The sequence below is a fragment of the Rhinichthys klamathensis genome, unplaced genomic scaffold, assembly GCF_029890125.1.
Source record: "Rhinichthys klamathensis goyatoka isolate OS25496 unplaced genomic scaffold, OSU_Roscu_1.1 h1tg000184l_1, whole genome shotgun sequence".
NCBI classification, from domain to species: domain Eukaryota; kingdom Metazoa; phylum Chordata; class Actinopteri; order Cypriniformes; family Leuciscidae; genus Rhinichthys; species Rhinichthys klamathensis.
Genome location: NW_026606712.1, coordinates 750,506 through 775,972, shown reverse-complemented (window position 1 = coordinate 775,972; position 25,467 = coordinate 750,506). Strand labels below are relative to the sequence as shown.

Here is a 25,467-nt window from a genome sequence, read left to right as displayed (position 1 = left end):
AATTGACGCAAAACATGCAAATGCTGACCGGTCCGCGGGCAGTATAAAATAGCATGGGCGCGACAATTACGTCAGAATCAAGACTGAACGCTAGCACAGCTGATCAAACGGCGAGCACGGCAGTTGACGTAATGTCTCGTTCCCGCCTCTCAGGGAACCGAGGTTTCGATAGTAACCGGAGACGTTCCCTTTCAAGGCGGTCACTTCGACATTACGTCATACTGACGTATATGGGAACTGTATAGAATCCCGCCGTGAGCGCAGTGAAGATAAGCCCTGAACGGGGTCAAGCTACACTCCCACAGGAACAACAGTTCTAAGCCAGCAGCGCCGCTAGGAGCACTCAAAACTGATAGGCGAAACTAGACCAACGTCTGCTCCGGCTTACCAAGTTGCGCATCCACTGCAATGAGGCGAAGGCTGCACTGGACAGGGCAGCAGAATACCATAAGCACTCGAGCACAAGAGCTAACACAGTGTCGACGGCATAGCGGTGACAGCTGCATAACCTTAAGCCACACACAGAGTTAACAGTACGTTGGAACTACTGCGTAATGTGGAAACAGCTATGTAACCTCATAGTCATAACACAGAGTTAGCAGCAATGGTAACTCTGCAATACATACTACTGCACAGCTGGTGGTAACAGTTTCATGAGTACATTAATAAAACTCACCGAACCCACGACGCTAAGGTGGTGCATCAAACTTGGAACCCTGGCGAATGTGTTCTGAGAAGACAGCCAGCATACCTAAATCCCGTAGGCATTAAGCAACCATTTAAAGCATCGAATTCAGAGAGAAGTCTCTGTATAAAACAGCACGTCCCTAGTACCATCCACCAAGCACACAAACAGCTGGTAGACTGCTGCCAAGTGATCCACGTACATCCACAAATCCCTTACAGGGCCAACATCACTCTGAGCATCGGCATCATGCGAGGCTGAAACTCAGCAGATAGGCGGGCAGGGATCAACCTGTGCTCTGAACGGTGTAAGCGACTTCGGAACGTAGCTTGGTATCGGACTGGGAGTGACGCTGCAGTCATCAGGTCCGAGACAATGCGACAACATTCACTAGAATGAGCGTAAGTCTCCAAGTGCTTCGCTGGGGCGAGAGCCGGTGGCAAGGCCATCTTAGGGAGAGCTCCGTCTCAGCACTCGTCAGTGTGAAGTGTCTTGCTCAACTAAGGACCCAGCAGCGGACACACAAGAAGGTTCCACAGCTTGGGGCTGGGGTGCCACCTTGTAGAACATAGCCGATGTTCTATAGCCAATGTACAGAAGTGCAAATCAACACATAACTGAATGTACATAAACGCAGTGCCAGTGGCCGTAGCGACGACAACTGTGAATATACGCAGTTAGAAAATAGCCCCATAATAGCATAGCACCTCAGTAAGCAAACAAACAGTCATAACTGTAGCTACAACTGTGAATATATGAGTTTGCACAGAATAACCAGTTGCCCTGATAGGAACGGGGCAATATAACAGCGTAGCACATGCACGTACAGCATTTTTCAGAACTAAGATGCATAGTTAGATTAGGATGGCTAGCAGCACTGAAGGAAACAGGGCAGCATTACAGCATAACACATCCATTTACGTACATACATCCAGAACTGTGAATATGCACGGTTAGATTAGGATAGCTAGTTTTGCACTGAAGGAAACAGGGCAACAAAATAGCAAAAACACGTCCTTGTACGTGCCGTGTAGTCGCCATAGCGACAGAACTGAATATGCAGTTAGATAGGATAGCTGGATGTTGCACTGAAGGATAGAGGGCAACATAACAGCATTACCCATCAGTGTGCACATATCAAACATCTGAGTGTATAATGCGGTGCAAGTCGATGAAGCGACCGAGACTGGATGAATATGCACAGTTCACATAATGGTCAGTTACGTTAGCAGCATAACTGCATAACGCTTCAGTGTGGACACAGATGCAGCGCAAGTCGCCGTAGCGACAAACTGTGACTAAGCACAGTTAGATAGGATAGCTAGGTGCACTGAAGGATACAGGGCAACGCGATAGCATAGTCACATTAGTGTGTACAAAAACACAGCGTCAGAGGCATCGCGACATCGACTGTGAATACATAGTAAGTCAGAATAGCCGGTTGCACTGATGATACAGGGCAATATTTAGCGGCGCAAACATAGCACATCAGTGCGTAGCGTGTACACAGCGTCAGTTGCACCGCACAACGACTGTGTACGTAATCAGAATAGCCATTTGCACTGAAGGATACAGGGCAATGTACAACGGCATAAATCATAACACATACAGTGTGTAGAGTGTACATAGACACGGAGTGTGTAGAGTGTACAAAGACACGGCGTCAGTTGCATCACACGACAACTGTGAATATGCACTGCGTAGTAATCAGAATAGCCATTTGCACTGAAAGAAACAGGGCAATATACAATGGCATAAATCATACACATAACAGTGAGTTGTATGTACGTAACACAGTGTCAGTTGCATCGCACCACACAGTGAATACGTATTAATCAGAATAGTTATTTGCACTGAAGGATACAGGGCAAAATACAAAGGCAAAATTCATAACACATAGTGTGTAGTCTGTACATAAACACAGCATCAGTTGCATCGCACAACAACTGTTGAATACGTACTGCATAGTAATCAGAATAGCCATTTGCACTGAAAATTACAGGGCAACATATAATGGCATAAATCCCCACACATAACGCTGTGTAGTGTGTACGTAACACAGCGTCAGTTGCATCGCACAACAACTGTGAATACGTAGTAATCAGAATAGCCATTTGCACTGAAGGATACAGAGCAACAACGGCAAAATTCATAACGCAGTGTACGGTGTGTACGTAACACAGCGTCAGTTGCATCGCAAGACAGTGAATACGTAGTAATCGGAATAGCCATTTGCACTGAAGGATAAGGAACAGGGCAATATATAATGGCGTAAATCATACACATAACAGTGCGTAGTGTGTACTTAACACAGCGTCCGTTGCAACGCAACAACTGTGAATACGTAGTAATCAGAATAGCCAGTTGCACTGAAGGGTACAGGGCAATATCGTGGCATAAGCATAACACACACATATCAGTGTACATAAACACAGCGTCAGTGGCATCGCACAACTGTGAATCAGAATAGCCAGTTGCACTGAAGGATACAGGGCAATTTATAGCAGCATGAATCATGAACACATATCAGTGTGTAGAGTGCACGTAAACACAGCGTCATTTCATCGCACAACAACTGTGAATACGTGGTAATAGAATAGCCATTTGCACTGAAGAACAGGGCAGCATATAACGGCGCAAATCTTAGCACATATAAGTGTGCAGTGTGAACAAACACAGCGTCAGTGGCGTAGCGACAACTGTGATTACGTGGTTAAATCAGAATGGCCAGTTGCACTGAGGGATACAGGGCAAAATATAAGGGCATAACAGTTAAATCATGGCACATAACAGTGTGCAGTGTGTACATAAACACAGCGTCAGTGGCGTGGCGACAACAACTGTGATTACGTGGTTAATAGAATCGCCAGTTGCACTGAGGGATACAGGGCAATATATAAGGATATAACAGTTAAACCATAGCACATATCAGTGTGCAGTGTGTACATAAACACAGCGTCAGTGGCGTAGCGACAACAACTGTGATTACGTAGTTAATAGAATAGCCAGTTGCACTGAGGGATACAGGGCAATATATAAGGGCATAACAGTTAAATCATAGCACATATCAGTGTGCAGTGTGTACATAAACACAGCGTCAGTGGCGTAGCGACAACAACTGTGGATACGTGGTTAAATCAGAATAGCCATTTGCACTGAGGGATACAGGGCAATATATAAGGATATAACAGTTAAACCATAGCACATATCAGTGTGCAGTGTGTACATAAACACAGCGTCAGTGGCATAGCGACAACAACTGTGGATACGTGGTAATCAGAATAGCCATTCGCACTGAAAGAAACAGGGCAAAATATGACGGCACAAATCATAGCACATATCAGTGTGTAGTCTGAACATAAACACAGCGTCAGTGGCATAGCGACAACAACTGTGGATACGTGGTTAAATCAGAATGGCCAGTTGCACTGAAGGATACAGGGCAGCCTGACGACATAAGCTGTAAGCTGTGCACCTCCATTACCAGAGCGGGGCGTCCTGACGCGGCGCTTTCCGTGGCCTGTGTCGCCACATTCCCGGTCCCGCCCTCTGCCAACGGTGAAGATCCGGTTCGTTACGGGTTCGAACCGTTTTGGCGGCTGTAGCCGAATTAGGCGGGACGAGGTGCCGACGAAGAGAGACATCGAGGAAGGCTGGACGTATAGATCAAAAGTTTCGGTTTAATGTCTGGCCGCGGCGCGACTAAATTTTTTCTGCTGTGAGAGCTGGGATCGAACACGGGTCTCCCGTGCGACGGCTTTGGGGTTCGCCACTGAGCCACAGGGGGAAACACCCACTTTCGCGCCTTCAGACACAGAGCCATCGCCTTGCCTCGTCTCTCTGGATGCGTCTTCGCATGACTTACCATAGGACGTCGTGAAGACGGAATCTTTCTTGAAGTAGCCTGGCTGTTAGATACCGGGCTAAGTAAAATAATAAAAGTATCCTTTCCGACGAAGCCTATCGCGTCGAGTCCGTCTAGCGAGCCCGCGAAAAGGACCGGAGAGGCGACGGGCAGGTTTAAAATGTATCTGCTGCGAGAGCCGGAATCGAACACGGGTCTCTCGCGCGAAGGCTTCAAGTTCTGCCACTGGGCCACAGGGGAGAACGACTGTCAACTCTTCTTTGGGCTTGAGAGGGCCCACCAGCAGCCGCTGGCGGCAGTGGGCCTCATCCCTGCTGATGCCCGGAGTTTATGAGTAGATCCTTGTTTGGGTAGAGCGAGTCGATACACACATATCTGGCACGTAGCAGCCATCGGATGCGGGGAGGAAACATGGTGAGTAACCTCTATTGCAACTTCCACGATGACTTCAGATAAGACTTCTAGCGTGAAGAAAGAGATTCTGACGTAATTGTCGCGCCCATGCTATTTTATACTGCCCGCGGACCGGTCAGCATTTGCATGTTTTGCGTCAATTGGCCAGCTGTCTCCAGCTGGCGTTATCCTATAAGATTTCAGTGAAAATGGAGTTCCCATATACGTCAGTATGACGTAATGTCGAAGTGACCGCCTTGAAAGGGAACCGAACACAATACTGAATCGGCCAGCTGCGATGTCAGCATCTGTTGTTTCATGTTTGCCCGCAAACGCGGCTGATATCCCCTTCACAGTTAAGTACTTCACTTGATCTTCCATAATAGATAGGAGGGGACACACAACTAGTAAAGTTGGATCTGCTGGGAATCCTTATAAATGCTGACAAAGGGTCGGCCAGGCTTGGAAAATAATACTCTTCCCAAATCCCGTCGGCAAACAGGCTAAAATATCTCTTTTTGTCTCCACTAAGTGCCTCAAACAAAACTCCTGGACATCTCTTAAAGAGTCTACGGCGTGAACCTCGCATACTTTTGAGAATCCTACGTTTAGCTGATCTTGATAAATGCTCATTGTCACTCATGTAAACACAACAGTTTTTCTTCCGCAATCACACGTCTGCGCTTTGTTTCCCGGCAGACCGAAAATAAACGCGACATTCGCGCCCCCCGGAAATCCGATAAAATTCAACCAATCAGATGACGACTTCGACATTCCTGAAGTGTTTCCAGTTAAGTGTACCATATGCATCAGACGTTTAGCCAACGTTCCGTGGGCGTGACGTCTGAGGCTGAGACTAGGGGCAGCAGGACAGATGTCATGTCAACAATAGAGGGTATGCGCATGACGCGGCCGTCGGCCGGAGTGAATGCGGTCACGCCCACAAGTGGCAAAAAGACTGAGCGGCAGCATTTGTTTTCAGCGTGAATGCCGTGAAAATCACACAAAACACATCTAAAACAGGAAAGAGCTTTGCGATTGACTGTACAACTAGATTTGACCAGAAATCTGAGGTACTGTATATTTTTACAGACTGCAAAAAGCTACAGACCAGACTATATTCTGCATAATTGGATGTTTTTAAAGGGTAACTAAACCCCTGGTCAGAGCCTGACTCCACCCACTGGCAATATTTGAAAAATGCTGGAAAAGTGGGCAGAGCCCAGCGGAGATAGAGGGGACGAACTGAGACCGCAGTGAGGGATTGATTGACACTTGCTGTCAAACTCGCTAAAATGGAGACCGACTGGAGTGACGCAAGTAGCTTTGCAACAGAGCGGTCATTTGAAGTATTTTCTTCCCCACCTTCATCTGATTTTTCTGCCTTTTAAGAGGGCCAAATCTGAGGTGTGTGGTCATATTTTGGCTTTTACAAAAGTCCTGAGGGAAACTTAATCGATGATGGTCACCCTGTCTGCAGAACATGCACAAAAAAGTCGCTGCAATACACTTCAAAATGTTGTTTTGAGTTGAAATATTTTATCTCACTCACTTGAAATAAACGTGAAGCTTCCACGAAGAAAAGTTCGCATTAATGTTTTAAATCTTACCTGTTTATAAATCCATTTTGTACAGCGTACAAAACAATCGTCCAGACAAGATGATCACAACAATATTATCAAACTCTGTAAACAATAAATTAACTCTGATTTTATTTTCAATACAATCAAAAACGGAGACGCAAGACGGCAAATTGTATTTGAATGAAACGAGAGAGCGCGTCCGTTGTGATGCATGGATTTGCACTGTGTTTATAATAGGCTTGTTTGAGATGCGCCTTGCCTCGCCTGAAATGTAGTCGAGAGTAGGCGGCTGCAGTGAGGGGAGGAGTAAAAAAAGCGCAGGCAAGCCGGACAGATCTCGCTTCTCGCACATGTTCTCGCAGTGGATCAGACACCTGTGAGATCAAAGGCGGATATCGCGGGATTCACGCCCGTGCACGGTGTTGCTAATAAACTGGATGTAATTTTTTGAAAAGTTTTGTTGCTTTTACATGAAAATAAATATAATGAACAAGACACCCAAAGTACTTATTTAATTCCATTTTAAATAGGCCTACGTGTTTATCAAGAATTTTTCTTGTGTTTTTATAAAAAAAAATTTTTTTTAAATTACATCACATATTGCACTGTCAGAGAGTTTGGGAATATCCACACATAATTTATACAAATAAAACATGATATCAGAGTTTTAAAATCAAACATTTTAAAAGAGAACAATACATCAGGTTGTTTAAACCAATGAGCATTAAGCTGTGTCGTCAGCAAGTCGTTTCCCATCGTGCTTTTGATCAGCGCAGTCGGTGGAGAGCAACTGCGCGCGACTGCAGAATCCGACACGTGCGCCTTGCGGTCGCGAGAGTTTTTTGACATACGTCGGCATGACATAAGAGCAAGGCGGACCGCACTCGGACACATTTCTAACCGGCATGCATCTCGCGCTGATCACCGGTGATCGGTTCTGCGCAGATTTTGCTCATCTCAAACAAGCCTAAAGGCCAATTTATACTTCTGCGTCGAGTGTACGCCGTAGTGTACGGCGTACGCACGTAGGCGACGCCGTCATGAGCATTTATACTTCTGCGTTTAGGTCTGCGTTGCTCTGCAGTACAGCGCCGAAACGCTAGTTGGCGGCGGAGGGTTTTAATGTTCCACTGTGTTTAGATTCCTCGCGGCAAGAAGAAGAAGATTCCTCGCGGCTGTTTTGAGTTTAGGTTACTACAAGCAATGTCGACTGAAAGAGAGCAGATCATGTTGGAGTTGGAGCTTATCGAGGTGGAAAAGGTAATTTTTTGTTTTTTTTAACAGTTTCGCTGTACTTAGAATTTAAAAATGGCGGGCGGTGCAGAAGAACACGCCGGAAATACATAGGAGGAAACGCGATGCTCCCAAGCCGACCAATTACAGATCTTGCGGTCCGCGTCGTCGCGACGTGTAGTTACATTTTTGAGGAGGTGCGCGTCAGGTTACGGCGAAGGGTACGGCGTATGGTACGCGTCTGTGCGTATGCTACGCCGTACCTACTGCGCGCACCCGACGCAGAAGTATAAATTGGCCTTAATGCGTTGCTATTGACGACGGTCAGAAGGAAATGCCACAGAATATAATCTTGCCTTAAAAAGTGCATAGAGCTGCTTGTTTTATTTGTTGTTTGTTGATTTTCAAATGTAAAACTATCCTGATCGTTTTCAATACTCGTAATTCCAACTCCTGTCCTGACTCGCTACAGTAAGTTAGTTTTGACGGAACCAGATGCTTTTATACCAGGGGCTGCCAAGGGCGTGGTGAGCTCGCACCAAGGGCGTGACAGAGGTCCGTCAGAGAGTATTCTACGTCAGAGAGTACCCCTACTGCAGGAGCTTTCCGTTTAACCTGAAGAGGGCAGCACTCATACGTTTTTACACCATATATTTGAAAATTAAAACACTTTATACCCAAATGTCAAAAAATTTACTCGAATCAAAGAACAGCATTTATGAAGCTCCATTCTTACAGATCATTAACTAAAAAAAGTTGTTTCAGTGTTTAGTTACCCTTTAAATAAACACTGACAAAAAACTATACAAGTTTTAGGGCTGGACGATATTATGATATACAGTATAACATTAATGTAAGTGATCACTCGGATTTAGACCTATCTATATTGTATTTATATAAAACGTTTACAGGCAAATTGTCTTCATTTATTTCCCCGGCGTCGAAATCAGGCACATATAAATGTCAGGAAACACGATTCCTGGCTGCATGTCAATATCCATGGATCACTGGATCTTTGATAAGTTGTAAGGAACACTATATCGAGTCCAACTTTTAGTTTAAACTGATAATAGTTTGTTTTACTCGCGTTAACGCAGTTTCCCCTATTAACTCCAGTCACGCAGCAGCTCTTCTGCCACTCAGTCCCGCTGAGGGGGGCGTGTTCCGGCGGGGAAGTGACGTTAATGCATTCCCTCTATATGGCCGCGGTTATCTACTTCCGGTGTTTGCGATTGGTATCATCTGCAACGTTAATTAATTTACATGGTTATACAAATAAAATCTAAAAAATTACCTACAGGGAACGTTCTGTTTAGGTTATAAAATAAAACTCGAAAATAACCTGCAGGGAACATTCACAGAAAACATCTTTGTTTGACCGGTTGTAAACACGTGCGGCAAACATGTCTAGAATTTGGCTTAAATAACCTCTGATGATGACGTTCGCTATAGGCTATAAAAATAAACCCCCAAAATATTATATATTAGTATTATATATTTTTTTGTGATAAATTGTTCAGTATTATATTGAGAGAGCACTTGTTAAACTGTTTACTTTTGTTAGGAAGAAAATACTTAGGCTACAGTATGTCTACTAGTTGTGAAGTTGTGTAACAGTTTTATCATTTTAATGTGCACAAAGAGTATGTATATTTTTTATTATTATTTATTCATTTTTGGTACATTTCTTAAGAAGCATCATTTATTTTTAAACTTATTTGTTGGCCAGTTGGGGTCTGTGCGATATTAAGTATAAACCATCTATAATGTTTTATTGTTCTACTATAGTAATGCTAATATTTAGAATAATATATTAAATTTAATAGGTGTCTCTCACATTGTCCCACAGCAACATTAAAATAGAATAAATTATTATTATAAAACATTGAACACTAATCTACACTATTAAGTGTCCATTTCATTAATTTAACATATTTAATACTGGGGGCATCCAAATTATTTGACATAGGCCTATTTGATTTTTTTTTTTTTAAAGTAACGCAATAGTTACTTTCTCTGGTAATTAGTTACTTTTATAATGATGTAACTCAGTTACTAACTCAGTTACTATTTGTGAGAAGTAACTAGTAACAAGTAACTAGTAACATGCTCAACACTGGTGCCCAGAAAGGATATTTCCTGCACTGTAAAAAATGATTTTATGGCAAAGTAAATAAAACAGGAAAAATCATGAATCTTTGCTAAGAATAATTTTGTAAGAATGAAACCTTTAGAATATTAAGTAAATCCTAATTATATACTCAATTTTTACTTGTAAATATTATACATCCAACAACAAGTAAATTTGACTTCTGACTCTCTGGCATATTTACACACATTAATTAAGTACTTGAAGCAAATTTTTAAAAAATCAAGTAAAATTTACGTCATTGAAGAAAGGAATCTGCGCATGCGCGGAAAGAAGAAAACCGTTATCATTGAGGAATTTGGATTTCCAATCTCCACTCCATCTGCTCTCAGGTAAGCAACAGTTAAAAACTGCAGTAGCCTATATTACGGATTTTTAGATGTAATTTATTCAGTAAATGTAACTACGATCAACCCATGTGTTTTCATCACTTAATTCTATACATTTGAAAAGTTTAATGTTCTTAATGACAAGTTAGCTTTGTTAGCTTTCGACGCGTTAGCAATAGGCCTATTTTTTCCTCAGTTTTAAACTTTACGTTTTACACAAGTAAATTACGCATAAAAACCATGAATATGTTACTTAAATCATGATCTTTTCGTTTAATTTGTTATTTTGTGTGCAATTTTCTTTATAGATCATGACAAATATCGTGGCTACGAATTAACAATAGGCCTAACCGAACGCGAATTTAATTATTTGCGCGAGTAGATTACATAGAAAGTCAATGCAAAGACGCAAATAGACGCATCATTCGCGCCGGGCATCGCGAATTGGGCGACGCGTTTGCCGCGAACGTCTTCCGCGCAAGTTGAAAAATTTGAACTCGAGCAGAATGTTCAACTGTCTAACTAGACGCGTAAAAGACACCATAAAAGTGAGCAGGTTTTCGTTCCCTCATCGTGCACAATATAATTCATTCCCTCATTCATTTACTAAATCGTGCATACTATCTATTAAATCATGATCCCTGCTTTTAGTAAATGGTGACCACGTTGTAAATAACAATAATTAGTTGCCTTATTTAAATCAAGACGAGTGAAAAATTAGAAACTTGGGCATAAGTTACTCTCAAATTCCTAATTCGTAGCCATGATAAATAAATGTATCTGCATGCTGTGTGCATTAATGTGAAGAAATAGGTAGGAGAGTGAGGTCATGCAGGATGTTTTTAATGTTTTTTATATGATTTGGCATGAGTGAAATGAATAATGTGAATGCAAATTGATTAACTTTTAATTTAAAAGTATTTGCTGTTTACTGATTATTGTTTATTTTTTCTCTTTTCTTAATTTCAGGATATTTCTCAAATGCATTCAGTCCTTTGTGCCTTCGTTGATGTAAACCGGTTGAGAGGGACAAAGAGAGAGACTGAACAAGCTGAATTGTGTGCCCAAAGTGATCTTTTAGATGCTTATTTCTTAATAAATTACTCTAAACTGCACATTGTCACTGTATTATTTTGTCACATTATAAGAGTAACATTTAATTTAAAATAATTACCAGCACTGCATAAAAGAAGTAAAATGTATTTAAAATATCAAATGGTTTTACTTAATTATATTAATTACATCAGATTTGTAAGTAAAAATTACTCAATATAATTTAACAGGTCAAGTTATATGTACTTTTTCACTTTGTTAATTTTACTCGGCTTACTTAAGTAGATTTACTTAATTTCCATAAATGTGAAATTTACTTGAAAAATATCAGTGCAAAAACTTGCCTTATTAAAATTGAGTAAATTCTACTTATTGTTTTTCTCAGTGTGGCTGGGGGACAGCGAGCTCTTTGCCCAATTTGACTGTGAGACCAAGATTCTCGAGGTGTTCGAGTAATATGGTCCTGTGTTCTATGAGCTCTGAATGAGATCGAGCTAGAATCAGCCAATCGTCCAAATAGTTCAAAACTCACATGCCCTGAAGTTTCAGGGGCGCGAGAGCAGAGTCCATGCACGTCGTAAATATACGGGATGCCAGGGACATGCCGAACGGTAGGACTGTGTATTGACACGCCTGGCCCTCGAAGGCGAATCTCAAAAATCACCTGTGACGTGACGCTATTTGTATCTGAAAATAAGCATCCTCCAGATCTATCGACATAAACCAGTCCCCTTGGCAAATGTGTGCGAGGATTTTGCTGGTTGTGAGCATTCTGAACTGGCGTTTCATAAGCGCTCTGTTCAGATGTCTTAGATCTAAAAAGGGTCTGAGACCCCCGTCTTTCTTCGGTACCAGGAAATATCTGCTGTACAGACCCCCTTCGCTCTGAGCTTGAGATACGGGCTCTAATGCCCCTTTGCTCAATAGTGTCGCTATTTCGGCTCGAAGTAGATGTGCTACTTCTGTTTTCACCGTGGATTCGACGCGCGCCGTGTACCGGCGGGGGCGTCGAGCGAACTGTAGCGAATAGCCTCTTTTATAGTGTTCAGCACCCATTCTGTTACCCCGGGAAGCTGTGCCCACGCTCTCGCGTGAATAGCTAGGGGTAGAATGAGATCTGGGCTCTGGCCGTGACATTAGGCTTGTTTGAGATGCGCCTTGCCTCGCCTGAAATGTAGTCGAGAGTAGGCGGCTGCAGTGAGAGGAGGAGTGAAAAAAGCGCAGGCAAGCCGGACAGATCGCTCTTCTCGCAGTGGATCTGACACCTGTGAGATCAAAGGCGGATATCGCGGGATTCACGGGATTCACACTCGTGCACGGTGTTGCTAATAAACTGGATGTATTTTAAGTTTTGTTGCTTGAATATGAAAATAAATATAATGAACAAGACACTCAAAGTACTTATTTAATTCCATTTTAAATAGGTCTATATGTTTATGAATCATTTTTTTTCTTTACAGATATGTGTTTTTATTTTTAATAAAAAAAAAAAAATTACATCAAATAGATCGCACTGTCTGAGAGTTTGGGGATATCCACACATAATCTATACACATAAAACATGATATCAGAGTTTTAAAATCAAACATTTTAAAAGAGAACAATACATCACGGTTGTTTAAACCAATGAGCATTAAGCTGTGTCGTCAGCAAGTCGTTTCCCATCATGCTTTTGATCAGCGCAGTCGGTGGAGAGCAACTGCGCGCGACTGCAGAATCCGACACGTGCGCCTTGCGGTCGCGAGACTTTTTTGACTCACGTCAGCATGACATCAGAGCAAGGCGGACCGCACTCGGACACATTTCTAACCGGCATGCATCTCGCGCTGATCACCGGTGATCGGTTCTGCGCAGATTTTGCTCATCTCAAACAAGCCTATAGTGACGGCAAGGGAGCTCCGGCGTGCTGTAACGCAGACACTGTGTTTACAGTGTGTGAGGCGGGGGCGCGCCGATCGCGGCGGGCAGCCTGGCCGCGCTCAAAAACCCTTATAGCAGTTTGCTGAGGGAGAGAGAGAGAGCGGGGCGAGCCCCGTGGGGCTTAACATGTCTGTGAGTGAATGTGGGCGCAGGACAGCGGGCACATTTACTGCACTGAAAACAACGTCGGCCTGAGCTGACTGAATGTGTGTTGGTTTCGTTTTTACAGAAACCGTGGGACATGTGGTGTGTAGTGTTTGTGGGCACTGAGACGTGGGCACATTCACTACATTTAGTGCACAATCGACATAAGGCGATTTTGTTTGTGCGAGCCCTGCATTTTTGCGGGCTGTGTTTGTGTAGAAATGAGCACTGGGTTGTGGGCATTTTTATTACACTCATAACACCATCGGCTGTGGCCGGAATACCAGAAAATACACTGCTTATGTGATTGATCTGGGTCACCGTGGAAACGGCATTTGTGTGCAGGCAAGCGGGCCGTGGTACTGGCTCGCTTACTGCAAAATACACTGGAACAGTCGCATTTTCTGGAACTGAACGAGCAAAAAGTTTCGGTGGAAGTCTGGCCGCGGCGAGACTAAATTATTATCTGCTGCGAGAGCCAGGATCGAACACGGGTCTCTCGCGCGAGGGCTTTGAGTTCCGCCACTGACGCATGCCCACGGGAGGCGGGGTAGCTTTCTTATAACGTAAAGAAAGCTAGGTGCGGTTTAAGAAGCGTCGTCACAGTTTTGTGTGTGTCGGCGTTTATTTGCAGGCGTGCGTGTTATACAACAAGCTCGTTGCTGCAATATTGACATTTTCAGCCGCTCAAACTAAGAGGAGCTGAGAAATGTTTGAGAAATTGAGATTGGTCCAGCCTCGGTGGGACTAAAACACACTCTTTTCTCATTTTGCCGGTGACGCACGCCCATGGGGGGGCGGGGTAGCTTTCTTATAACGTAAACTTTACGGAAGTGCACAGTCACATTTGGCCCTCTGATAGTGACAATAAAATATTTGTGGCCCTCACTATTATCAAAGTTGCCCATCCTTGTCGTAAAGAAAGCTAGCCGCAGTCTTGGTGCTGGCCCGTTTCCCTGACAACTCGCGGACAGAAGGGGGGAGGTCCACAGAGCTCGCCCAATCCTCACTGTCCGACGCCAAGATAGAGCAGCTGGCCTTCTCTACAGATGCAGCTATTTCGTCACGGGCTGGAGAAGGCTTGGGGACCCGCTGAGTACGGCGCCTTTACGGCGCGGCACTGTAGCGGGTGGAAGTGCAGTCTCGCTGAAGGATGCCAGGCGAGTCCTCAGAGTCACCATAGGCAATAGCTCGCAGTGAGGGCAGCCGCCGTCGGCGAGCGCGAGAGCTGCATGATCCTCTCCCAGGCAGGAAACGCATATCACACTGCGGTCCCCGTCGCTGAGTGGGGCTCGCACGAGCCACAGGAGGATGGCATCTTTAAAAAAACGTGGCTCTTTTAGATAGACGTGTGAGTCGCGGGGCGAACACACACACACACACACACACACACACAGAGCAGAGTAAAGGATAGTACGCCGGATGGCGTAGCAGGAACGGCGGCTGAAGGCGGCGAGGTGAAGGCCAGCTACTTCAGTGCAGAGGCTCGTCCCGCAGAAAGCTGTTTCGACGGCGCGGCTTCTCACTCTGGATCCAACGATGCGTGAGCTTCGCTGAAGAGATGAAAATCAGAGTATATCAGCCCATCAAGCCGTATTTATAAGGCTAGGCTACGCCCGCTTCGGCGGGAGCGTGACGCAATGGGCGCGAAGCGCCCTCATTGGACTCTCACTGAATGGCCTCTCTCGATAGGCTGCTGCAATTGCCACAGGCCGGCCAATAGGCACGCTAAGCCACCTTGCCTATGTCTGCTTGCTGTTGCAATGCGTTTTGCATTAATACAAAATTAAGGATAATTTTTTGGCTTCAATATCTCGAGGAAAAGAGGTTTTCCCCTAGCGTAAGATATTACGCAGTACGAGAGAACCTCTCTAGAGAGAACTACCTAATATTGACTGAAGTCATTGTAAGCTTTTGAGGTTTTTGTAAGTTTTTGGATAGTAAAAATAGTAGTTACTGATTAGCTAATAGTGAACTACCACATTCAACTGAGGGCTATTACTTACTAATTTGTTAATCAGAGTTTCTTGTTAGTTAATAGTAGTTACTAGAATGTTAATAGTGCGTTACTCATTTGTTCCTGTGTAGTTATTAATTAATGAAGGAACCGTATTCTAAAGTGTTACCAAATATTGTTATCTAGAGCCAAACTCTCTTCATTTAAATGGTAAATGGACTGCATTTATATAGCGCTTTCACAGACCCAATGGCCACCAAAGCGCTTTACATTTGCCTCACATTCACCCATTCACACACTCATTCATACACCGACGGGCGACGGCAGCCATGCAAGGCGCCATCCAGCTCGTCGGGAGCAGCCGGGGTTAGGTGTCTTGCTCAAGGACACCTCGACACTTGGTCAGGTGGAACCGAGGATTGAACCACCAACCTTCCGGTTTGTAGACAACCCACATGAACCACTGAGCCACTGCCGCCCCGCCACTCTGTGCCCTTTCCGCTCTGTGTGCGTTGCTTCTCTCCTGCTAAAGACGTAAAGTGCGACATAAAGAGCCGCAGATGACGTGGTTATTTTAACAACAGTAGCAGATACACAATGAGCAGAAAAAAATAGATACATTTGCTAAAACCCTGCAGAAAACAAGAATGCAGCAAATACAATTATTTTGATCTGTCATTAAGATGACTCCGACCGGTTAACTAAGTTAACGTATGTAACTACCCCTGTCACAATTATGTTCTGTCTTGTCTGCACCTGTTCTCGTTAGTCCCTGATTAGTTTACCTTTCTCCACCTGTGTCTAGTTAGTTTCCTCATTTCCTCCTGTGATTTATACTCCCTGTTCTGTTCAGTCCCTTGTCGGTTCTCGTTTATGTTGAACGTGGATGTGTCTATTCCTGCCTGAGTTAGTCTTACTTTGCATCAAGTGTGTGTGTGTACCTTCTGCCCGTGTTCTCTGTACCTGTGCGAGTTACTATAGTAAAAGTTTGTATTGGAGCTTTTGGCCTCTTCATATTCCTCAGCCTACACCACACCGTGACAACCCCAACATTGATCATGATACACTCTTGAATTTCAGGGGTTCGTGTTGATGCAAAGACAGACAAGGAGACCCTGTATAACCTGGAGAGTCTGATTAACCAGGCTGTTTCCCCTGCACTGCAATGTGCCCCTCACAACCATGCCATTGCAGGTAAGAGCTGACGTCCTCCTCCATGTCTTTTATATGGTTTGAGAAGTTTGCATTTACACTAGGAATGTTTATGATTAATCGAACATCTATTTATTGACATTGATTAGCTTGCCTAAATTTAATTTAGTTCAGTAACCATCCAATCAGATGTGGAAAACTCTATACATGCAGTCATCTGATGCTAGAGTGCACAAGTCTCATCCTCTCCTTACGTACCTATAACAAATCCTTCCCTCATGGATCAAAATGACCTGAAGCTCTAAAATTATACTTTTTTTTCAGAAAGCATATATCATTTCATTTTTATAATTTTTTTAATGCAGTTTTTTACAGATTTGTTTTTTTTATTTTTTACTGTATTTACCTCCAAATTAATAGATTTTATCAATAATTTTAATACAAATAAGCAAATTCTTCACATTCTTTCACTTAAATACAAAATAACTCTCCATTACATGCAAAAACTTGTTAAAACAGCTCAAAAACTATCACATTGTGTGTCTCTGCTGACCTCCTGTGGAAAAGAAAATCTAATATGATATTTCATGACTCTTGCCACTAGGTGGCCTTATAGCATATAGATGGCCTTTATGTAGCAAATGAACTGTCCCGTGGGTCCTAAAGTCATTTTTTCTTTATTTTTTTTCATCAGTATGCATTCAGGTATATATTTAGACATTATAAAATAATTTTTGGTAATGTTAGGGGATTTACAGTTAAAGACCCAAGGACCAGATATGATTAATTAAGACCCGGAGACAGAAGTTCAGTCAATAAGACAAGAGTCAGAATTATAATAAATTAAAGAAAAGTTTTACTGAAGATAGTTGCAGTTTCATCAGGCAGAAGTCAGCTTCAAAACTCACAAGGAGTTCGTAGGCCGCCCCATACAGTAATAGAGATCACAGAAGGTCTAAGCTACATCCTTGCTTCAGGTTGCAGTTTCTGATTGGCTAAGAAATAGATAAACACACATTTTCCACACATAAACAGATAGACTGAAGCATATCTCCATCGATTAGGCGGCTGACATTCGGACCCTAAATTTAGGCACATCCTTCCAGGTCGCAGATCTCGGTTGCTGGGCGCCAACATGTCCAGAACAACAAGTCAGTCAATCTCCAATAATGCAGTTGTTTCTTAACCTGTAACCAAGAAGACTAACACACACACAGCTTCTTCAAGGTTAGATTTGGCCAGGCTCTAACTATAAACAGGAGAGCCTTCTCAAAACATCAAGATAATACGTTCTTTCTCTCAAGGAGAGGACACTTTTAATCTAACTGGAAAGTAAGGCTTTAACAAAGAAATGGTCCCTTAAACTATAGACTTCAATGACCCCTGTGACTTTTACTCATCAGGGTACCCTAGAAAAACAGATGTATGTATTGACACGTTGAAGACCTTTCTCAAACACAAAACGAGTCCATATTTCATTTCTGAAAGCCGGGCTAAATGCACTGTTATTGCATTCCTGGCATTTGAGCCAGACCATCAGTCAACTCTTAGATATTTCATACAGACTTTTCTTATAGAAGTGTGATTATCAAAAATGTTCTTTTCATGTATTCTTTCAAAGTAAAATTTCATAAGACTAGAGAAGTCATTCAACTCATTTGATATTTAGAAGGAAAAATATTGATTAATACCATGATTATAATAACTCATTACATATACATTGAAGCAGCAGTGGATTCCAGAATCCACCCCTTCAGGAAAGTTTTAGCATTTTTAGTTTTAACTGAGCATATTTTTTTTAGGTTTATTTATACTGAAGTGTCAGGTTTTGTAAAAATTCAAATTAGTTTTTTTGTTGTTTTTTTTGGGTCAAAATTTAAACAAGAAATCCCCATTTCCAATTAATTCCTATGGGGGTCAAATTGACCCGCGAGGGAAGGATTTGTTACTATTTTTTTTATTACAACCACTCCTCGAATCCAGTCAAATTTTTCTGTGTGTATTCTAAGTTCAAGTGCGACAAATCTCCCAAGGTCTTGGACCACTTCGATGAACACTCAGTTCTTAAAAATGTAAAGAAAATGAATTTCAAAATGACCCGAGGATGAGTTATCTATATGTAAACATTACATTCACTGCAAAGGCCCTATCGAATTCCAAAGCTGCCGAAATAATTAATAAATAATACATACATGCCTTTGCAAGTCACATTGGGAATGAATGACTGAGAGATGGGCAATATGGCCAAAATCTTAGTGTTGTGGCTTATTTCCAAGTGAAACGGAATCTTGAACAGAGGGCAGATTTTAGTTTAGTGCACCTCCGCCCCATCCCTCGCTCATTGCAGACTGACAGTTGGAGGGGAGTGGTTAAGCCCAAAGCCGTCAAACCATAGACTGTAAAAACTGACGTCATCAGAGAAAGAACGCCATTCCAGAGCAGAAGCACATTTTCAGATTTTGATTAACAGATTTTGATTTCTGTGTATTAACTTCAATAGATTAATTGTTCACCACAAGACTAGTAATGTGTGCTAACAAAGTACATAAGGTCAATTTTGATTCATGACGACTTTAATATTCTTTGGCTTTGGTCAAATTAAAAAGTAAATATTTATTAATTATATATTAAATTGTTTATTGATTCCGATAATTACATTTTATAATAATTGATTAATAATATTTCTAAAAATTGGCATTCTTAATCTGATTTCAGATTTGTGTTATTTGTTTGTTTTGTGTGATGCGCAGGGGTTGCTGTTGCTTTGAAGCAGGCTCTGACTCCAGAGTTCAAGAACTACCAATTGCAAGTTCTGGCAAATTGCAGGGCTTTAGCAGCCACCCTAATGGAAAAGGGCTACAAAGTTGTTACAGGTAAGTTTCTTTAGGATTTAGATATAAATTATAGCTAAATGAAACCATTGGCTGATTGAACATCAATTGGCAACTGTGTTCCCTTTATCTTTCATTTTATATTTAGGCGGCTCAGATAATCATCTCATCTTGGTTGATTTACGTTCAAATGGAACTGATGGAGGAAGAGCAGAGAAAGTGCTGGAGGCTTGTGCCATTTCCTGCAACAAGCACACCTGCCCAGGTGCCTTAAAAATGCTCCATTTATAATACTTTGGTAACACGTTACAATAAGGTTTATTAGTTAACTACCTTAGTTAACGTGAACTAAGAACAATACTTCTAAAGCATTTATTAATCTTAGTTAATATTAATTTCAACATTTACTAATAAATTATTAAATACAGCTGTAATAGAACAGCTGTATTTTTATTAACTAACATTATAGATTAATAAATATTTTAACAAATGTATTGCTCATAGTTGGTTCATGTTAGTTAATACATTAACTAATGTTGACTAATGAACCTTATTGTAAACTGTTACCAATACTTGTAATACTTTAATACTACTTTTACAGTGATTGCGATATTCTTGTAGTTTTACTAGAACAATCTAATCAGTTTTTTATCCCTCTCCCAAACTCCATTTTGAAGGTGATAAAAGTGCCTTGTGCCCAAGCGGCCTTCGTTTAGGATCTCCCGCTCTTACATCTCGTGGATTATTGGAGGACGATTTCCGTAAAGTTGCTGAGTTCATTCACCAGGGTGAGTTATTTTAAGCAATAATATAATATTATAGGATATGGTACAAACTTTTAACCTACCTCAGACATTGATTGTTTATCTGCTCTTAGGCATTGAGTTGACATTGGAGATCCAAAGAAACATGAATCCTAAAGCAACTCTGAAGGAGTATAAAGAGGAACTGGCACAAAATGAGAAGTACCAATTGAAAATAAATGAAATCCGAAAGGAAGTCGAAGACTTTTCTGGAAAGTTCCCAATGCCTGGGTTGCCGGAGTTATAATTACTGTCTTTCTGACATTTTGGTCTTCCCGAAATAAAGATTTCTTTTGATTTGATGGGCAAAGGCTTGAATAACATGGTTTCTGTACTTTTGCTTGCGTTTTCTCTTATTTTCTGTGAATTAACCTGCGTAATCTATGAAAAGTTTCCAGTAAAACCGATCAACAGAGAAAAAAATATTCAACTGGCACAATAGATTTGTACATGCAATGCAAATAAAGCCTATTGTAAAGCTTGTGAACATGTGACTGGACCTCTGTCTTGTTAATTAAGTATAAAATTGACTTTTTACTGTTACTATTTACCCTAATAAGTTTACATGTGTAAGTAATTACAAATTCAGAATGAGACAAATCATGTGCCTTTAATTACATCATAAAGGAAAGAATAGTTTTGCTAAATACACAAACTGTTACAAGATAGGTATAATACCATTTGATAAAGATGTGATGCACATGGCTAAATCAGAAATAATTTAATGACATTGAAGGCAGAGTAATTCACAGTGGGCAGCAACTTAAAGCACACAGATGACCCTCAATTTACTTGACATCCATAAATATTTTAGCATGAAGATTACACCTTACCCCAGACAAGCTCACAATACTGTCTTAAAATAGATTTGTAAAAAGTAGCAACAAAACTGCATGATTTAGACCGTTACAGCAAACAAGATTTGTTCAAAATCAGCAAAAGAAATAACCTTCTTAGAAGATAATGTGCGTATAATGGTATGGCTTATTCTCAATTTACATTCAAAAGACTGCAATTAAATGCTGAAAATCGTTACAAAGGCCAATAATTACTGGGTAGCCAAAATAACTTAATATTAAGACACACTTGTGATGAAACAGCGGTGGCAGTTAAGGTCTGTATTTCTGGACTACAACTGCATTCATGCAGTAGTGGAAATAACAGTTACAGACAACGTATTGGCGACAACCACCATTATCGTTCATTTCACAACACTACAACAGACATTAGAATGAAGAGCCACTTCATCCTCACAGTTACTCATGCTGACGTTGCTTGCACACAACTTAGACAACAATTTATATCCATTTTAAATATATCTAGAAAGGCTGAAGAGTAACACGTGAGATACAATGGAAGTGTTCATAAATGCCCCCATATTTTGCCATGTTACATTTTTGTGTTCTTTAAACATGCAGAAGATTGTGTAACAGTTCTCCACAATGTGACATTTTACATGCAGTACATTCATTCACCTTATCACACAATTATGTTAAAACACAAAGGGCAGTTGGCTCAATTTTTGTTTGTTTAACAATGTCTGTAACCTTTGTTCATCTTTGTATAAAAAAAAAAATCCCCTCAGATTTTATGTCCACTAGAGAGGGCAGTACAAAAGGGAGCAAATTTGCACGTCTTTCTTATATTAATAATCAATTAGCACATTACATTTCTCACGCTCAGAATGCAAGAATCAAAAAGCTAATAAAAGGACCAATCCATGAATTGACATCAAATTTTTCTTCTAATTTAAATGCATATAATGCTATGCTAGTGGATTTTATAGAGGCTGTTGGCCAATGGTAAACAGCAGCAGCATACTGAGAAGAACATGTATTGTAAAATACTCTTCTGATGCCACTTAAGTTAGTTCCATTAAAATTATGCTTGTGATTTTCATGCTTGCAACAGTCTCATTACGTATGAAGGCAAATAGCATTAATGATTAAACAGGCTTCCAGGACCAGATTGATTAAATTGTGATTAGAGACTCTCCTGCTGTTGTTCCTGTGTAGCTATAGCTGTTAATGAAAACAAGCCTTTAACTACACATTTAAATGAGCTGTTTCATTCGGCCTCTTTCAAAACATGTCTACTTTTGCTTGGACGACGTTGTAATCTTGCTGAATCTTGATTTTATTACAAAGCTTCTGTAAAGGTCTTCAGACCACATGAGGAACCTATTTTCTCCATTTTACGGAAAACGGTTTGGCAATAGATTTAAATATGCAACCTTTACACTAAACAAATAGACCACATTCTGTAACACTGGATTGCTTCCTGGAATGCCACGAGAATATTCACACACACACACACACACACACACAAAAGTGATTACATTCAAATAATACATTTGGTCTCCTGATCTTAACTGGGTTTAATGGTGAACAGATAATAGACACATTCAGATTTTGTACAAATAGCTGGTGGTGTAATCAAAACAAAAAGACTGCTTGACCCACTTCGAGGACCCCTGAACATAATGTTGCTTGATGAGCTCACTCAGGTACTGTACGATTTTACTCTCCTCAACAGTGTAGCCGAGCTGCAACAAGAAATTAGTCCTGCGTGACTTTACCGAGCCCTGGTCGTTGATGTCCATGGGAAGATGAATGTGATGGCAGAATGTGTAAAGGAAGGCCTTGGCTGTAAGCTGAGTCAACATACCCTGAACATGGAGGAAGTAGGTGCTGCCACGCTTGATCTGAGTCCTGTGGTCCGCCAAATGGCTAATTAGTGTTCCTCTATATGGTGGACACCGGAGGGTCTTGTTGTCACAATCCAAAATGCTTATGTAACGGCTGTATCGATTCAAAGAGTGGAGGATGCTGGATCCAGCCGGGGAGGCAGCTCTGGAAAAAAAAGAAAGAAAGAAATGTCAAAACTCTGTACACTGCACTTTTGGTCACTGATTTAAAGCATTACAACTACAAGCAAAAAATATATATTTATGATACGGAGTTATTGATTGACTACGGGTCAAATTTCCTCAACATACCTCTGCAATCCAATAAGTTTCCACCTCTGCAAGTCGGTAAGCTGAAATGGCGTCGAAAGCCACGGTTGGACGGTTTCACCATACTTGCCGAGATTGGGCACGAAAACAAACAAAGCATTGACCAGCTTCCTCACCATGCCCTCGTCCACCCCCAAAATAACAAGCGTTCGGCCACTCAGAAGGCAGAAAATGGCTTGCTGAGCAAATGGATATTGCCTGATGAATCGAAGCGCGCTGTGACCAGCTTTCTTCTTCTGCTTTAGTGTCAACGCACTGCCGTAAGTGAATGGAGACACTGCTCGATCAGAACTGGTGGAGGCGCTCATGTAGCTCGTACTATCAGATGCATCTTCGATATAAATTTTTGCCACATCCTCTGAGAGAACGCAAGTGTTTAGTTCGGAAAAAGTCAGTCCCATGTTGGGGCTCTCTGCGAGGGCTGACTCTTCCAGAATGTAGTTTACCTGTAAGGCAGTATCTCCCTGAAAAAGAGACAGGGGTTCTTGGTTCACCACAGTGTCGCCACAACACTCCTGAGCGAGCTCAGGTAAAGGTTCCTCAAAAACAAAACTGTCCTGTCCAATACAGCAGGATGCATCCATCGGGACTAGATTCCCGTCGGATGACCTACGCGGGACAGCAACAGAATGGGACGCATTTTCAAATGAGGATGCAATGGATACCTTGCAATTTCTTTCAAGGCCATCAAAGTAATTTGCCTGTAGACTGGAAGGACTAACACCTCCAAGAGCCTCAATGCTCTTGTCGCTACTGAAACTCCCTTTGGTCTCAGTGTCGGCGGCTTCAGAGGTTTCCTGTGTGATGTCAGATGTACTGGATTCAGGAGGCCCTTCCATAGACTCCACACCTGGCTTAATGTGATCTACATCTATGCAGGTGGTGTAGGATTCGAGACTCAGCGGCTCACCAGATAAGTGCAGAATGGGGACTGTTGGGATGTTGGAAGTGAAATTGAAGTTCTTTGAGGTTCCTTCGTCCTCCCAGTCACATTCAGCTTCGAAGAGAAAACTAGTAACTCTCTGTTTGCTCAGAAGAGCCCTGTCGATCTGGCTGGTGTAAATAGAGCACAGATCTCCTCGGAACGACTTCTCGATTACATTTAGTTGCTCTAAAGTTTGGTGATAAAAGTTGGAATCGCAGAGCTCTTCCAACGTTTTCAAGCGTTTATCAAAGCACTTCGCAGATTTGGCCTTGATGAGCTGAGGTGTGTAGGATGACTTTCTACCATCGCTTTCAGATTCTACAGTCTTCTCTGCAACTTCAGAATGATTACTATTTAGTGTATCATCTGATACACTTGTGTCAGCCTGTTTTTCTGTCTCGCATTCTACAAAATCCATATCTCTCTTTTTCCTGGAAGGATAAGATGTGATTTGCCTCAGTAGATCTTTGTGTTCATAGATAGACTTCTCCATATTTGCTAATTCATTCGCCTTCTCAATAGCTTGTGTGGAATAACAGCCATTGTTCATTTTCTGCAGCTCTGCCTCTTTGTGCAGCACCGATCTGGTGTACTCCAAGTCTTTCAGTTTCTTTTCCAGTTCATTTGCAAAAGCTTTCCTGTTTCCTGATTTGACTATTTCTGAAGCCTTGGAAAACTCAGATGACAGCTCTTGGAACTGCTGCATTATCTTCCTTTCGTCTGCGGAAATGTAGGCCATGCAAAAGGGCCGTACGAATCCACGAGCCTCCAAGTCATACAGTGTCAGATGATGGACGTAGGCAAAAGCCCCTTCCTTGGAATCACCTAGGACAACTTTTGAGTCCTCCACAAAATTTAGCTTTGGGTAGTTACTGCCTGGAGGATGTCCGGCAAAAGATGCCTGGTAGTCCACAGACATGATGCGTAGTGAGAAGTAGTTAAGGTCAAATGTCCCGCACACTTTGGGGTCATTGGGAATGGTGAGTAAAGGCTGTGGACCAACCTGTTCTGAAAATTCAGAGATGAGTATGAAATCTTTTGAGAATTTCGCATAGGATGTCTTCGTCCATGGATTTGCATTGGCAGTATGAGTAAACAAAGGCACAGAAAACTCCTCTGGAAGTGACAATGGATCCGAGAATGACTCCCCAAAGTCATCTTCTTTGGTAAAAGCCACCACATCTGGTGAGCCAATCATGTTCTCTGAGTATATAAAGATACATCAGCAGAAATATCCTTCAATGCTCAGTATCTCCATCAATGAAGACATAATATTTAACAAAGACATCGTTTTGAAAACACAAATCATAAATATGTTGTGCACTGAGGACTCTCTCCCTCTCTGCAGCGGGGCTGGTTAGTCCACTGAGCCAGATCACGATCTGCTATGCATGAGCTTGAAGACGATGCTGTCCAGCCTGACAGACCT

At 41.9% G+C, this 25,467-nt stretch overlaps 2 protein-coding genes across 2 annotated transcripts in view; one reads left to right on the top strand and one right to left on the bottom strand.

The window, feature by feature from the left end:
* Positions 1-20,744, top strand: part of LOC130094998 (serine hydroxymethyltransferase, cytosolic-like) — an 85,598-nt gene extending 64,854 nt beyond the window's left edge. The window contains exons 7-11 of the mRNA XM_056261627.1: positions 16,392-16,505; positions 19,214-19,336; positions 19,443-19,559; positions 19,972-20,082; positions 20,172-20,744. Of these exons, the coding sequence (XP_056117602.1) occupies positions 16,392-16,505; positions 19,214-19,336; positions 19,443-19,559; positions 19,972-20,082; positions 20,172-20,344 (638 nt within the window). The 3' untranslated portion in view covers positions 20,345-20,744. The remainder of the gene's footprint in view (positions 1-16,391; positions 16,506-19,213; positions 19,337-19,442; positions 19,560-19,971; positions 20,083-20,171) is intronic.
* On the bottom strand, positions 20,689-25,387 carry smcr8a (Smith-Magenis syndrome chromosome region, candidate 8a). The gene is made up of 2 exons (XM_056261625.1): positions 23,096-25,387; positions 20,689-22,949 (listed from the first exon to the last, which is right to left on the bottom strand). Exons 1-2 carry the CDS (start codon positions 25,234-25,236, stop codon positions 22,502-22,504), a joined length of 2,589 nt encoding a protein of 862 aa, XP_056117600.1. The 5' UTR covers positions 25,237-25,387; the 3' UTR covers positions 20,689-22,501.
* Positions 25,388-25,467: the final 80 nt, after the last annotated feature.